Raw genomic sequence first — 17,290 nt, forward strand, 5'->3', positions numbered from 1 at the left:
TTCATTGCTGGTGGACTGCAGCTCACCCATTTCTGTTTCTTTCATCAAAGGTGCTTCTTCCTCAATCCCATGCTCCTCACAGTGAGAGGAGCTCTTTAAGAGTGATGGGTAGCACCACTGTAGCTCTGTGCTCTCCTCCCTCCCCCAGTCTTTAAATGCCACCTCGTCTTTATCCTGGTCCAGAGATGTGTTGCTCCCCAAGTCTGACTCAGTCAAGGGTCTGTCACTACCATCTGAGGCGTTGTCCTCCTGGCTGGTCTGACTGGGGTTCGACATGAAGACTCCACTTGAGTCTGACTCCAAGGTCAGGTTGGAATCAGGCGAACAGTCTTCCTTGAGATTTTTTGTTGTCCCTGTTGAACACCCCAAAGCAAGGAGTTCAAGGCTGGGTTGGGTACTGATCTGTTTAGGTTCAGAGACCCTTCCAGAAACAACACATTGCCCTGCTGTGAGCTGTGAAGCTTTCTTTCTCAGAGAATCTGTCAGACATTGTTCTGCCACAAGTTCACTCTCTACTTCCTTGGCCCTTCTCTCCAGCTCCAGGAGAGAGAGTTCAGAAGCAGCACTAGAGGGCGGGTGAGATCCTCCAAACCCAGAAGGGGGTTTGAGCAGAGGCCAGTGCCTCAGAGAGCCAGTGTAAGACTCTGCGTCCCCCCAGCCTTCATCCCACAGTGTGTTCACCATACCGAGCACTGTGTCCCACTCCTCCACCTCCTCCCCCTCAGCACCCCCACCACCACCTCCTACTCCATCTTCCTGCTCCTTGCTTTCTGGATCTCCCTCCTTAAAACTTGACTCAGCACCATCACTGCTTTTACATTCTGGCTCCTCTCCTTCCCCTTCCTTCTCTAGTTTCTGGAGAGATTTTTTCGCAGAGTAGACCCTCCAATTTTCCAAGTTTTGCTCCTTCAAGGAGTAACCCACCCTACCTATCAACCCTACCAATTTACCCTGGTGCTCGGAAAAAGGGGTGAGGCGAGGAAGATTTTTTCTCTCCATGGCACTAAGCGCCACCAGGGAGGGCAGAGGGGGAAGGATAGGGAGGTTATGGAGTGCACCACCTTGTCTAACAGTTCTCTTCCTTACAATCAGCCTGCGAGGCCAGGTGGATTCCATAGGCTGGGGGCTCAGAGCACGAGCAGGAGCAGGTCCTGGGGAAATCTGATCGAGCATGAGGGGGGTAGTGTCATGGGGAGGCTCTGGGGAGAAGGGAGAATCATTGTCAATGGCTGAGTCCAGTGCCTTGGTCCTCGGCGCAAACCCAAAAACCCCAACATTCTCCTCTTGAGACATTGAGCCCACTGAGTGGGATACCTCCCTTTTTTTCTCAATCTCTACCCCTTTCTCTTTCTTTCTTTCTCTATCTCTTTCTCCTATCCTTCTGAGATCCTCTTGAACACATTGGAGGGCCGTCACAGAGAGCTGGGCGAGAGGGGGTTTGGGAGGCGGGTGACGAGGCTGAGAGGGGGGTGATTCTTCGAAGATGAAGCTATGCTGCTGAAACGGCAGGGGTTTGGCTGGGGAGTAGAACACAGGGGTGTGACAGCCTGAGGAGAGGGGTGACCCAGAGAAGGGTGAGATGAGAGGGGAGGTCATGCTGTGTTGTAGGTAGAGAGGATTTAAGAAATTCTTCTCCATTACATCACCAGATGATAGTTCTAGATGTTCAAGGTTCTTCGGGGGTGTTAGGACTTTCCAGGACTGCCGGCCGTTGTCCCCTCTCTTGCCGCTATCATGCTGGTGTTGATGTCTCTTGCCACTGGAAGAGGAAGTTCCCTCAGGGGCTGACATCAAGGAGACACTGGGGGACACTGACCTACCCCCAAACCGGCTGCTCTGGCCAGCTTCAACCAGCTTTAGCTGGTCAAAGATCACCCTTTCGTCCAGCCTCCTACCTACGGAAGGTATGGGAGTCGTGGATCGTGATCGTGCATCGAACGTGATCATGTCCCCACTGGCACCTGCTCCCACCCCTAGGTTGCCATTGCTAGAGAAGTTGTTGTCCTGGCCTCCTCTGGAGGTTATGGTGCTCTGAGCAGAGCCATGGTCAATATGTTCATTGATACACATCGTGTCGTAGATGGAGCGCTGGGGGATGTAACCGTCCTCATTATAGCCATCCCCATCCACACTCTTCTCCAGGCAGCAGGAGCTCTGCCTGCAGCAACCCGGTCGACTAAGAGGCTTCCCCATAGTGTTCTTTCCACTACCAGCAAAAATTACTGTCAGTAATTGTTTTCTTTTTTTAAGAGTAGTCCAAATAGAGATCGTAATTAAAATATACTAGATAGACAAGAGGTGCAGGGAGACAACTTAAAAATGTGTAAGATGCATGTCAGCTCATTCCTTTTGATCATGCAATAATCAACTGCAAATATGAGAAATATTCTGATTGAGGAGTGCCATCTGTAAAGTCTGTCAAAACCGTCTCCTCTCAATAATAACAGTAGAGGAGCTTGGGGAATTTATTTTTTGTCATACATACAGGTATTTTAAAGAACAATTTTGCTCGCTTCCTCTGACTGCAGCCAACACAAAAACAGAGGAATTTAGTAGTTGCAGCTTCAGAAAATAACACTACTTCAACAACATGATGTCGGGTAACTCACTGCTCTCTCAGTGCTGGTCCATTCAGAACCCCGAAAGCATTTCCCATCGTCTATCTCTGCATCGGCTTCTCCTCATACTTGTCTCTGCTGTCATCAACTTCCATTGTGCCCATCAATAAAGTCAGATGCCAAACACCTGTTATTGCCATGGTAGCTGATCAATACATCCCCTTTCTTGCTTGCGCTCCAGAATAAAGCATTTCTGAAATGAAGAAATGAAGGTTTAAGAAACCATGTAAATCATCCTTGTCTGCTCACAGGCACTGATTATTTGACAAATATTTCAACACCAACGCAAACCGCCCCCCTCCTCTCTCTCACGCTCTCCATCTCTCTCTCACACACACAATTACAGATTCCCCTCCCCCACGTTTCTAAGGCTGCTTCAGGGCTTAAGAGGTTTGGAGCTGTTAAAGACTAACTTTGTCTCTTCTTTCTTTATCTCCGTCCCCTATTCTCTCTATTTAGGTTTGACCGCCGTGGGCTTTGATTTCCTCTCCAGACATGAATCAGCAGGGGAAATCATCAGACGTTTCTAAAGAGGTGAAAAGAAGGACAGTCACAGCTTCTCCATCTTACACAGGTGATGTGACACTGACAGAATGATATCCTTGAATTTACATCATTCGAAACAAATCAGAAAATGGTGTAGAAAACAAAACATGTTGTTATACAACCAGTTTCAATGTGATTGGCTTGGCTGAGAGATACAGGAGGATAAAAATTCAGCCTGCAGTTTGATCTTTTATCCATCTGCCTCCTCTCCCTCCCACACAAACTCTTCTTCGCTCAACACACTCAATCCCTCAGTACCACTTCTCTCAGTACAGTGCCCTCTTTCCTCCCACTCATGCCCTTTCGCACATGCAACGAGAGCGTGGTCTGACTAGCTTTTCTATTTGTCCATGAAAACATAATGTACTGTACCACATGACTCTGCACTGCTAAAGCATAAGCATCACAACAGAGATACATAACCCCACCTTTGAACCATCAATCAGTAAATCATACACTTAAGCAGATTAAAACGACTCCTCAGCTCCACTCAGATTTGCATACAGGACCAGGTGGAATTTACCATATTATTCAAATCTAAATGCTGATGACTTTCACAGTGAACGAACATTTTCAATCGGTTTCTGAGTTTTATTCTCAGAGTCAGAGGTTGTCTTTTAATCCCTTCAGAGAACAAACAGCAGAGCAGACAGAAATGTCCTTTGCATAATAATGTTGCTTATTCAAGTCCATAACAGAGGGATCCATACAAAAAACTAACAAAAAAAATCAACGAAACTATGTACAACATTATGTGATCACCTTGGTTTAGTTAGTAGTGTGGATGATCGATACTATGGAATTAGTTGTGTGGGCCCTTAGAACAAAGGCAGATTAGTAGAAAGTAACAATAAAATGTTCAGCTATAGTAACAAATTAGAAAAACAAACAGACACTAATGTAACATTAACAGTATTTTTATGTTTTGTTAGCCATGATTCCATTCATCCTCTAAAACTAGAATCTAGAAACAAAGACATTATGAAAAACTAAATGAAGTGTCAGACAGTATCTTATCGTAGTGTCTTTACATGATTGTGGATGTTTGCAACATGTCCATGGTTGCGTCTGAAATAGCACCCTATCCCCTATATAGTACACTACTTTTGTCCAGAGCCCTATGGGCCCTGTTCAAAAGTAGTGCACTGAACTATATAGGGAATAGGGTGCCATTCCATGAGTCTGTTATATCCACTATGAGCTGTCATCGTTGTCATCGGTGGAGGCTGCTGAAGCTTCAGTAGAGTGATGATGCAGTGGAGGCTCATTAAGGTGGACCTCCCGTACAGCCAGGATGCGTGTTAGCATGCTCTCCAGTGCAGCGCCTTCTAGTTGCTGGCCAGAGTACCACAGCGAGCTGCTGGAGTGACAGGAGAGCTCTGGCTGCAAGTAGAACAGGCCTGGTCTATTCTTCACAGACTCTGAGCTGGAGGTGGAGAAAAAGAGGATTATATAATGAATCGATAGGCAGCCATTACAGAAATATTCTCCATTTCTCTTTTTCAGACTGCGAAACATTGAGAGGCATTAAAACATTGTCAATATCTAAACAAGTCATATAGCTACAGTAACAGAGTGAAATATAACAGGAATAAATATGTTTTATGTAATCTCACCATTTGGAGAGGTAGAACTCGTAGAGTCTGACAGGGCAGTGTAGTGGGTTCTCAGTGTTCTCAGGCATCTCCATGTCACCTTCCTCATCATCCAGCTTCCTCTTGGCAGGCAAAGCTAGCAGCTCTGTATACGCACACAAAGAGAATAAATCAACATACAACCTAGCACATTATGGAGCTTGTGGAGGATGTTATTGCTTGTGATATGGCAAAGCATTTCTTAATTGCCACTAATGGGATATATAAAGTATAATAGAATGTGATAGCCTTTAACACCATTGAGGTCGGAACTCACCGGCAGTGTCCTGACAAGGCCTAAACCTCAGGAAGGCGCTTTTGCCGTTCTTAGTGACCCTGGTACAGTGGGTGAAGTTGGCGAAGGACAAACGTCTGTGTTGGCTCTGGGTCTTGAACTGGAACAGCTTGGTTCCAAAGAAGAGCAAGGTGTTGAGCAGCACGATGGGGGAGTAGGCCCCCAGCTGTTTACAGTCCCACAGGTACTCCTCCTCCACACGGGAATGCAAGTAGCCTAGAAACAGACAGTGGAGGGAGGGACAGAGGTATGGGTCATCATTTTGAATGCCTTTCAAATGTTCCATCGATATTAAAGGGATACGACAGGCATAGAAGAAGAAACGAAGAAGACTAGAAATATTCTTACCGCTGGGCAGCAGGGTAGGTCTCCAGTAATGTAGCATCATAGTAATCTCCATGCTGAACTTGTGGTAGAGCACATCAGTGAAGATATTCTCTATCCTTCCATTCGCAAATAGATACTGCCGAGCCAAATGAGAGATGGTGAGGGAGAGAGGCATTAGGCACTACATATCATATTTGGCAGAGGGGCAAGTACAATTGATGTTGCTGCCCCTGGGGCAGTTGCTATAGGAAAAGTGCAAATACTATTGATGGTACTAGGCTGCAAACAGTATTAGCTGCTATCACATCAGTATAACTGGGGCAATCAAACCTCAAAATAGACAGAACCGTATTTGAAGTATGGCCACTGACAGACAGAAAAGGTGGTACCACAGTGAATAACATAGTATGGCGTTAGATATGAGTAATTTGGATAACAAAGTATGGAATAAAATACTAGGTATTAACATGGAGGCTCAATACCTGCTGTATGCCCAGACAGAGGTAGAAGATGCTGTCAGCGGGGTAGGCCTGACCGTTGGGGCGACGGACCTCACTGATGAAGCGACAGAGGCCATAACTAAGCTCAGAGGAGTTACACTGCAACACGTCCTCCTTCAAAACCATGGATTTAGCTGCCGTAGGGGAGACACAAGGGCACAGAAAACCAGATTAGAGAACAATGGATTTAGCTGCCATAGCGAAAAAGATGGCTACTGAACACCACAGAGGTACTGTACATGAATACCGGTAGCATATTTTAAGCTCATCTGGGCATGGCATCTGAAATGTTGCAAGGCACTTTAATTAACAAATCAATGAATCAATCAATCTACATGATAAGCAAAGATCTAAAAATGGTCTGTGCAGTTAGGATTGACTCACAGGGATCTTTGGAAAATTCACAGTCAAACTGCTTGTTCCTTTGCAACACCCAATTCTTCCAGGCTTTCACCCCGTACTTGTGGTGGAGTTTTGATCTGGCAGGAGGGAGTGAAACAGTTTGCTCCACCATGTTCACAGTCCCACTTCGCTTACGACTCTGCAATACAGACAAGCGCCCACAGAAAGGGAAAGGGACAAAGGTTTGGACCAACAACGTAGTAGGAGGAGAAACAACTTGCTTTTACTGTATAATAGCTTTGATATCATTATCTAATAATGAAACCCTATTGCAGTCAATAGTAATAATGGTGCTGATGTGACAGAGGCCATACTACCTAACTAACTAGTTATGTTACCTATATATAGCATTGGGCCAGTAACCACACTAAAGGAAATAGGGTACCCTTTGGGACGCAGACTACAGCATAGACATACCCGTTTTCTGGGAGGTAAGCCATCTTTGGATCTCTTGTGTCTTGTGGCCTGTACAGTCAGCCTCTGCCCCTTCACTGCAGCATGATCAAACGACTCTGAAACAGCATTGAATACACAGTTATACAGGGGATACAAATGTGATCTGTGGGAATTTGCAAGTTCATCATTAACCACATTTCCATCCACAGTTTTTATGCGAGTAAAGTCATATCGTATTTTTTAAAAATCACAACAGCTGTGATGGAAACAGGAAGTGTCGGTGTAATTTTATAAATGCTGACAGATAATTTGTTCGTTCGACATGGTGGGATCTTTTTATGTCGGTAAAATTAATTATGTGGGAAATGTCGGTGTAAACACCATTATGCGCAAATATTGATATAATAACCAATAAACTTGGAGTCACGCGATGATATGGTGTGTGGTCCTCCCACTACGACTCGGGAAACCATGCAGTTTATTAGGCTACAGATGAAATAACTTATGATGAACTTCACAGGGTGGTGAATGTGCAAGGTGATGAGCTTGATGCTCCTTTCCAATAAATATCGAGGGTCTTATTCTGGTGACATGATGATCGATGCTTGACTGCCGTTTATCCATAATAATCTCATCATGTAGACTAGACAAACCGCACATCCTACCCGCACTGTATCTGCGAGCTGTTGGCTAGAGAGCAGGTGCCAAGACCAGAGTAGGCACATTTGCTATTTAATGCAACAATTTGTGACAGAACTATCAGTAGAGTTGAAAATGTGATGAAAACACAAACTTTTGATTTTCATTCGGTATATGAAAACTTAAGCGAAAAAGTACATTTTGTGTGCACTGTCATCACGCACAAAAACATTTACGCAACAAGTCCATTTGGTAGAAACATACCACTGGAGGGAAAATGTGCATATTTTCTATATGCGGATTGTAGAATATTCGCATTATTTGGATGGAAACCTAGCTAGTGCAAATAATAATTTATTCTTAACTGGATAAATAAATGTTTAATAAATATTTTTCACTAAATAAAACCTGGGAACATAAATGTAGCTGTTCTCAGAGCCTTTCTCACCAGGGGGGTAGTCAGCCTCCAGGTCCAACATGTTGGGGGAGGAGGTTGTGCTGGGGGGGTCGCCAGGACCCTCTGTCCCTCTCTGGGGGTTGGCTGTAGACTCATCCTCTCCACCCCAGCTGTGGGGGGTGGACACAGCCTCTCCACCCCAGCTGTGGGGGGTGGACACAGCCTCTGACTCCAGGTCTCCACTGTAGGCGCTGCCTTGGTCTGTGGATAAACACCACACACAGACAGATGTTATCTAACCCTTCAGTAAGATCCTCCACCAGTGATTTTCATTTAACAGGTTGCTTTTCTAACAGAGTGTTTATCTATTAATACAGGTTAGTCTCATTATTGAGATAAATGCAAGAGAGACCTGTTCAAGCAACAATAAAGATAGACAGTAACGTTCTCATACATGAACAGCCGCAGCTCAGAGTAAAAATGATTATCTTCACCTCCATGGGAGACAGGTTTGTCTTTCTCCTGCTCGGCCATGGTTTGAGATGCGACACCGTCTTTCCTGTCCTTGAGCTCTGAGCGGCTTAACGAGGGGGGTATTACCATGGGCACTGGGACCTGAACAGAGGGTACAGAGAACATTAAAACATGGTTTAACCAGCCAACTTCACCAATCATTAAAAGAACACACAATGAAACATGGTGGGGGTATTAGTAGGGTGCTCAGAAGTACAACAACCCAAGACACGAGAGTGTGTGTGTGTGGGGGGGGGGGGGGGGCATGTGAGTGTTTAGGCCACCAGAGATGGGTACTTCCTGGTAATTCCCGTTGAAAAATTGAAAATAAAGTATCTATTCTATTTTAAGGCATATAAAGAGACAGTGGATGTGGGCATGAGGCGAGGACGCAGAGCAGACGTACAGGCACAGGGATACCCATGGGCACAGGAGTGTACTGGCTGTACAGGTTCATGGGCACTGGGATGAAGACTGGCACAGGAACGGGCATCACAACCACCCGCACTTTCTCCCCGTTCTCTGTGTACGTGAACCCAGTCTCTGTGAACCCTACAACAACAACGAGAGCGAGATGACAATCAGAGATCATTACTAACCCTTTAAACCAAGTGGGCATACTATGTACATGTAGTGGAAGGTCTGATTTACAAATTCAGTGGAAGGGTGGTGCCATAGAAATATAATGAAGATATTATTAATAACTTTATGGACGGGACATCTTAAAAAGTAGCTAGTTTGTTCAAAAAATATTACAATAATTTAAAGAATCAAGTTCTAAAAATCACAGATGTTAGTTTGTTGTTTTACCCATGGGTGCCATTGGTTTCTCTGCTGCCTGCGTCTGAATCTGGCAGCTGGTTTCCTGGTCCAGCATGAGGGGTTTACAGATGATGGCCTTGTTCTTCATGATCCGACGGCGGGCTGAGATCCTCATGGCGTCCGTCTGGGTACTCGCATCGTCAAGGCTCTTGCCATGAGAGTTAGACGTAGGAAGAGCTCCTGCAAGCAAAACAAAAACCAGTCTTAACTACAAAGCTTATATTATTAGACCACTCATTCACAATGTCTTAACCGTGCTCAGTATTAGCCAGTGTTCTAGATAAGTGTGCTAGCTACCTGTGAGGGCAGTGGCAGCCGTAGCATGGGGCTGGCCAGCAGGAGAGGTGGCCAACGAGACAACATCAGCAATGACAGGAGCTGGCTTGGAGAGGGAGAATAGAGGTTGGGACGGACCTACAGGGGGAGAAAGAAGGGAAGGAAAGAGGGGAGGAGAGACATGTTGAGTAGTAGGCCTAAGTCAATCATTAAACTGAGGTGCAGCGATTGGTCATCCAACCAGGTAGTAGTTTTCAAGAGAAATGTGTATATAATTTAGTAGTACCCTGTGTAGTAGTGGTGCCGTTGCTAGTCCGAGGGTGCAGCTGGAAGGTCTGATAGCAGTACTGAATAACACACTCCAGGTTACAGAAGTGCCTTATTGCCCCAAAACACTTCAGTTGCTCTCTCATTTTCCCTTGACGTCTGCAGCACTCACACTTAGCCATCTGGGTAGGGGAAGGACAACAAACAGTTCAGCAATTCAAAGGACTTCAGCCATTTGTGGGCTACATAGATAGGTCACAGGAAGTGGTAATCAAATCAAGAGAGTGAGAGATCAGGGTATGTATTCATAAAGCGACTCAGAGTAGGAGTCCTGGCCTCCCGAGTGGCGCAGTGGTCTAAGGCACTGCATCGCAGTGCTAGCTGTGCCACTAGAGATCCTGGTTCGAGTACAGGCTCTGTCGCGACCGTGAGACCCATGGGGCGACGCACAATTGGCCCAGCGTTGTCCAGGGTAGGGGAGGGTTTGGCCGGCAGGGATGTTCTTGTCCCATCGCGCACTAGCGACTCCTGTGGCGGGCCGGGCGCAGTGCACGCTGACTCCGGGTTGCCAGGTGTACGGTGTTTCCTCCGACACATTGGTGCGGCTGGCTTCCGGGTTAAGCGGGCATTGTGTCAAGAAGCAGTGCGGTTCGGTTGGGTTGTGTTTCCATGTCCATACGGGAGTTGCAGCAATGGGACAAGACTGTAACTACCAATTGGATACCACGAAAAAGTGGGTAAAACACCAACAAAAAACTAAAACAAGAGTAGGAATCAGGTCCCTGCAGTCTTATTCATTGTCGTCTTAAGGCAAAACTGATCCTAAATCAGCACTCCTCCTCTGAAATGCTTGCTACATACATAAAGGTCAACATGCATAAAGATTCTTCTGGCTCTGACCTCATAGAAGAGAACAGTGTAGTTGGACATGCACGCGTCCCTGCAGAACTCTTGCATCCTGCCACCAAAGTGGTTGTGGATCATCTTGGGGCTGATGTCTGCACAATAGGCACACGTCCGCCATGGCCCCTTCATGTCGTGCTTGAAGAGCAGCTTACAGCCTGTTACAACACCCACACACAGACAGTTAGTGTACAATATTATACTCAAAACATAAATGATTAAATCATTGTTCTATTTATGACAAATAGTTAAAAAGGACTAGGAGAAAGCGAGAAAGGGGCTTTGGTACTCACTCTCACTGCAGAAGGGCCGGTCAATGAGGTCATATCTGATGACTTCTTTGACTACCTTCTCCAGTTTGCAGTACTCACACCTCACTTTGATATTACTCCGTTTCTTAAACTCAACACAGCACAGTTTGCAACAGAACTGCATGGTGCGACCCTGAAGGAACACAACACAAGAGCCCAGAAGGACAAAGAGCATTAGACATAAATCTACAACCCCCATCAGAAAAGCATTATTAGACAAAACTACAACCCCCATCACAAGAGGAGGGCATGAGGGGTGTGAGCATTAGACAAAACTACAACCCCCGTCTGAAGAGGAGGGCTCAGAGAATTAGACAAAACTACAATTACTATCACACGAAGGAGGGTCTGAACAATAGACAAAACTACAATACCTATCACAAAACTACCATCCCCATGACACCTCAAATGTAATAAACATGGTACAGGATCGAGAGAGAGGGACTTACATTGTACTCATAGAGCTCAGGTTTCCAGCGGAACTGCTGAGGACACTGATGGCAGGAGAGTTTCACAGGTCCACTGGTGGCGGAGGTAAAGGAGGAGGTGGGGGCCATGGGCGGCCCTGGTTGATGCTGCCCTACCCCATAGGCCCTAGCCAAGCCTGGGGCGGCTCGATAGGGTAGAGGTGGAGCAGAGATCTGGGTTGGCGCGTACGGGCGGCCAGTGGTGGGGACCCAGGATGGGGAGTAAGGATGGGAGTAGCCCTGGGGTAGTGCTGGAGGGGTCTGGAGGTATGGAGACACCATGGGAGGAGCAGTGGATGAGGAGCCATTCATCTGGCCCTGTTGGGGGGGAGGCTGGCTGCCTTCGGCCTCCTACCACATCACATCAAAGGAGAACACATTAAAAAAACATGATGCATTCCGTAAAATCCATTATATATAGGCTGATTGGCATCTTCTCAATTTGACCTGTATTGTATGCATTACGTTTTATGTTTGGTTGTGCATATGTGCAATTATGTAAAATTAACGTGAACCTAAATGCATGCTGAAAAATACATCATATCCCTCTCAAATCTACCTAACAGAGACTGAACAGTCTAATATACACACATAGAAAGCACAGATCATATGTAATATACATTCTGTTTTGATCCATTTAGCCAATTAATCAATGAATACCCGGAAGGTCTTGACGCAGGTGTAAGAGCAGAAGTTGCGGATGCTGCCATCTACCATGGCCAGGTGGTACTGAGAGACAGCCTTCACTTTGCAGTAGGTACAAGGGAATGCCGTTCCTGTTTGTGACAACAAAGAGACCATATTATAGAATAGCAATTTTTCGCATATTAGTCAGCAAGGGGTCACAGATGGGCTGAGACTACCACAAGCCATCTTTAAACAGTTCATTAATAAACAGTAGATATCTATAAAAAATCTGATTCCATAACAATTCAACAGGTCAAAATCAGACAATTTAATCATTTTTTAATACCACTGCAAATACAATTTAAAACCAATTTCATGGCAAAATATTGGTTGAAACAATTAATTGTTTGCTGGCTTGCGGAAAATAAATCCCGACCGAGCCTTGTCAAGAATCCACTTCAGGGTTTTTTTCCCCACTCTCTGAGTAATCATTATTGGACTAAATCGACCTGCAGATGCATTCCATAAAAGATTATACCAGTCCAAAACAGATTTCAGACAACATATGGCCTAAAATATTGATAAATGAAAATACTTTTGCAGACTTCCGCTTATACCATGGTAAAGTCAGTGCTACCTGACAGGTCGTTCTGTGGCCGGCTGTTATTGACACAGATGGAGTTGCAGAAGAGCTCCACCTTGCCATCCGTATCGGTGCTCTCCACCATGTCAGACATGAGTCTCAGATCACGACAGTGACCGCACGGCATCACCTTCGTGGTCGTCTGTCATACAGGAACAATGGGAAAGAGTTGATAAGAAGAAGAGATTTGATGATGGCGGAGGTGGGACAGGGGGACTCAGTGAGACAAATGTGCATAACATCAATAATGTATTCATAGAGATACATTGAGAGGAACCAGACTTGGAGGGGAGGCCCATCCTCCTCTGATTGTACCTGATAGAAGTTCAAAGTACATATGACAATCAAGGCCAGACAGTTTTTAAAAGTGGACTCCAGTTTCTATGGAGGACTGTCTGTGTTTACACCTGACTGTACGTACTTACCCGTTTAAAAGTGCTAATGCAGGTACGACTGCAGAACTTCATGGTGACGCCCTCTACTCGGAGCGACCGGCAGTTCCTGTCAGTACTGGCGCAGTACTCGCCACAGCTCTCACACACGTTTATGACCAGGTTGTGGGAGGAGCGGAAGTGCATGAAACACTCATCGCTACACAGTTTGTGCAAGGAGCCCTGGTGAGTCACTTCGTGCTGAATCTGAGAGAGATATGGGGGTGGGGGATTACCAAATCAGGCAGGATTATCAAGTCAAATCAAACATTTCCTCATGTAACCTCACCTGAGGTTGAGTTAGAAATGAGAGTGAACTAGGCAAACCAGTGGCTGTCTGTTTTGTCCCTTACCGTGTCGCTCTTCTTGCACATACTGCATGTCGGGGCGGCGGGCTCTTGGAAAGAAGGCATGGAAATAGTCCCTGGTTTCCTCTTGCGGTTGAACACAGAGAGGCAGAACTGGCTACAGAAATCCTTCAGGTTATTGTCTGTAATCACACTGATCACATCCTTGGGGTCCTCAATCTCCCTGAAGAAATTAAGAGGTATAAACGAGTTAAAGAGATGAAATGGTTATAAACAGCGATACAGTTATGAACAACGGGGAAGTTATTTGGTGCACCACCACAGTAACACTGGGAATCGGATGATAGTAGAATGATAGAAAGTTGGAGTTGAGTTGAGGTGAGTCAGTAGCTGAGTGACTCACTTTAGGCACTGGTAGCAGGTTCTCCGTTTGATGGGAGGCAGGGTGAACCCAGTGAGGCAGACAGTGGAGCAGAAGAGCTGGGTGGATCCTTTCCGTTGAAAGGCAGTCTGACCACGCAGCAGGATCTTAGAGCAGCCAGAGCAGGACACACGCACTGCGTTGGCTGGGTTGGAGCCGCTAGGGGCCTGGGCCTGGGCCTGGGGCTGGGGCTGGGGCTGGGGAGGGGGTGGCTGGGGCACTGGAGCCAGGCTCCTGAGGGTCATCGTTGGCCCCTGTGGAACTAGACTTCTTCCTGGTCCAAATATGGAGGTGGAGGTCTGGGGAGCGGCAGTGGGCGAGCCATACGCATTTCCTCCACCAACAGAAAAGACAGAACTAATCCTCAGCTCCTCCTGTAACATACAACAAATAAGAACAGAGAAATAATAATAATAATATAGAAACAATAATATAGCATAACAGAATCATCATATCAATATGTTGTAAAAGGGGACATCTAAGGCAGGGCATGGGAGCATTGGCTGACCTCAGGAGCTGTGTTGTCCAGCTCCTCCTTGATACTCCGTGTTGAGGGTAGAAGGGCGCAGTCATATCCTTCATCTATGGGCTCATCCTTGATGTTCATGAGGGGAGAGATGGGGGGCTCTTCTCTGTCCCCCACCACTGGGTTCTGGAACACATTCTCTGACCTCTGGAGGTCAGGGTAAACGGACGAAATAGATGAATGAAGGCGACACTAAAAAAAAGTGTTATGTTCATAAAAGCATTCCGCAAAAGGGAATTATCCTGAGATCTCTCGCGCTCTCTGCCAGTTCTTTCTTGCTGCCCCTCTCCACTTACACTACCGGTATACTAAAGTCATACACAATACAGACCTCTTGACGGCTGGATCCCCCAGCAATAGACCGATTCTGTCTTCCTCCATCTGACAGAAATTGAGAAAAGGCCATTTAATGGAATCATCATTAGCACAGCTCTAATAATGTGCATACCATGTGCATGAAGCGTAAACATTTGCTAAATCATGTTCTTTATTGAAACTATAGTTATAACTAGCAGGGCAAGGTTGCTTGCAGTCTTACCCAAGCTGTTATCTGGTGAAGGGGACTGAGAGGGGTTAGTTGAAAGATGGCTTTCTCCTTGCATTTGACTAGCCTCCTCAGAAGCTGCCAAAAGAATGACTTTGTTGTTAAGCACTGCACAAGAAGTAGGCCTAAGTCCAAGGAAAATGCCACTAAAAAAACTATATATTTTGGTATTTGTTTCATTAGTCCACTGTTGATACAGATGCATAAAACATTTTGGGACTGTTTCAACAGTGGACTAATGAAACAAATACCAGGTTTTTGAGTGGAATTTTCCTTTAAGTAGTAAGAAATGTAAGTAAGAAAAGTTATATTGGTGATGAGTAAGAAATGCATGAGGAGGAACGTCACAGGCCAACAGACTAGGCATCATGTTTTCATTCTAACCTGTTCTAACATTGGAAAGTGAGACTGCATCAAGGAATCTGTCAGTTGAATTTTGATCATCCTGAGTCTCTGCACGTCGTGTGTCAGGCAATCCAGCCGGCCGTCCGCCTGACTCTCTGTCAGACTCCACGTCACCCAGCGCCACCTTGGGCAGGGCTATGTCCCACTCCTCCTCCTCCTCATCTGCTCCAAACACAGGAACCCCATCCAGCTCATCCTCTGGCTGGCCCGGTCCCAGGCCAGCCAGGGAGAAGGTGGTACTGGTAGGATGAGAGATGTGAGGGAATACATTCCCCTCATCATCACTGCTAAAATCATGGTCAACGTCAGGACGTCCGACTGGTTCTGGTGCTCCAAAGACTGGTCCGGTTGAGATGCTGCTCCAAAGAGATCTTGTTGACAGGGGAGTGTGTTGTCGCTGGGACTCACCAGCCGTGGGGGCTGAGAGCTTCACCGCCTCATCAAAAGCCTTGGACAGCCGGAGTTCATGCTGTAGGGAGGAGACAATTGGTTAAAAAGTGTGGTCCTCTATAGCCCAATTGGTAGAGCATGGCGCTTGCAATGCCAGGATAGGGGGTTCGATTCATGGGACCACCCATAAGGGGAAAAAAGTATGCATGCATGACAGTCACTTTGGATAAAAGCTTCTGCTAAATAGCATATATTTAAATCAATAAGGCCCAAGGGGGTGTGGTGTATGGCCAATATACCACAGCTAATGGCTGTCCTTATGCAAGACACAACACTGAATGCCTGGATACAGCCCTTAGATGTGGTATATTGGCCATATACCACAACCCCCCGAGGTGCCTTATTGCTATTATAAATTGGTTACCAACGTAATTAGAACACTACAAATAAATGTTTTGTCATACCAGTGGTATACGGTCTGATATAACACGGCTGTTAGTCAATCGACATTCAGGGCTCGAACAGTTAATAATTATATTTTAACCCGTGTAGAAAGCGATGACATTATTCGTACTAGTGCAGCGATAGAGGGGGAATGGTCTGGTTGGAATTTAAACCAGAAACCATATTGCATACAGAGCAAGCACACTCCTGCCTGTGCCATGAGGGCCCAGACCTCTGGTCAGTGACTGTAGTAACTACTCAAATAGCCGCAATGGGCCTTAGTTGAACCAGCGACCCTGGCCTGCGGTTTTGGACTGCCATACAGTTTCGGACCTCATGACATAAGCCGTTATACTCACACAGGGATGCAATCTCATTATACGTTAGACAGAACTGTGATATTATTTTCACTGGAGCCCCTTATTGATATGAGGATTGATTGTTCAACGAACACTGCTAGCTAGCTAGGTTAAAATAGCTAACCTAGCTAGATAGCTAGCTAACTCTAGCTACTGTAACGTTAAGCTACATAGTCATGCACTTGAGGAAAATCTAGCAAGCTAGCCAGGAAACTAGCTGTAACAACGCTGAGCAGAAACAGATAGGTGGGTAGTTAATAAGATAATAATGTCTTAATTATTTGCAAACATATTTTCACCTGAGATTTTTGTTTAGCCTCCTCTGACTCCGCCATGTTTTGGTCGCGCGCTGTTCTTCTCGGAGGTGGAGGGGGGGTGATGCTTTTTGCAGCTAACGTTAGCTAGCTAAATAACTAGTTAGGATGCACTGTACACAATGTTATTGTTAGAGATCGTGCAAAAGCGACTTCACGCTGTGCATGAAAATATATGATTTGCAGAATGTGTATGAAATAATTGTCATTGAGGGGGCATTCTAATATATGTTTTAGTAGCTGCTAGCTTTTCAATGGGAAATTGCATGCATATCGAACTATCCCTTTCTGCTGGTATGGCTGTACCGTAAAGGTCCATAGATGGGCGCATCATCTGTCTATGGTCGTGGGTAATTTGATTCAGTAACGCAATACATTAAATGTAACAAATCAGTATATACACATTGTACATATTATCTGAATTCGTTCTCTTTTCTATAGGTAGATAGCCAATGTTGACACTTTATTAAGTTTTCTCAGTTAAGATCAATTCGATACTTTCGCACTTATTTTGATTATTTGGGTACCCTACTAGCTTGAACGTTGCATATATAAATGTACAGTA

General features: G+C 45.6%; 1 protein-coding gene across 1 annotated transcript; it reads right to left on the reverse strand.

The window, feature by feature from the left end:
- Positions 1–2,451: 2,451 nt before the first annotated feature.
- On the reverse strand, positions 2,452–16,765 carry LOC311145595 (zinc finger MYM-type protein 4-like). The gene is made up of 26 exons (XM_084181879.1): positions 16,711–16,765; positions 15,198–15,687; positions 14,808–14,891; positions 14,601–14,650; positions 14,252–14,416; positions 13,726–14,117; positions 13,368–13,545; positions 13,009–13,221; positions 12,578–12,725; positions 11,974–12,089; positions 11,296–11,664; positions 10,829–10,979; positions 10,533–10,693; positions 9,652–9,814; positions 9,387–9,503; positions 9,078–9,269; positions 8,674–8,819; positions 8,249–8,369; positions 7,806–8,015; positions 6,740–6,834; positions 6,305–6,461; positions 5,903–6,054; positions 5,442–5,556; positions 5,076–5,309; positions 4,781–4,904; positions 2,452–4,590 (listed from the first exon to the last, which is right to left on the reverse strand). Exons 1-26 carry the CDS (start codon positions 16,744–16,746, stop codon positions 4,359–4,361), a joined length of 4,611 nt encoding a protein of 1,536 aa, XP_084038005.1. The 5' UTR covers positions 16,747–16,765; the 3' UTR covers positions 2,452–4,358.
- Between the last annotated feature and the right edge of the window lie 525 nt (positions 16,766–17,290).

The sequence above is a fragment of the Coregonus lavaretus genome, assembly GCF_964263955.1.
Source record: "Coregonus lavaretus genome assembly, chromosome: 18".
Classification (NCBI taxonomy): Eukaryota; Metazoa; Chordata; class Actinopteri; order Salmoniformes; family Salmonidae; genus Coregonus; species Coregonus lavaretus.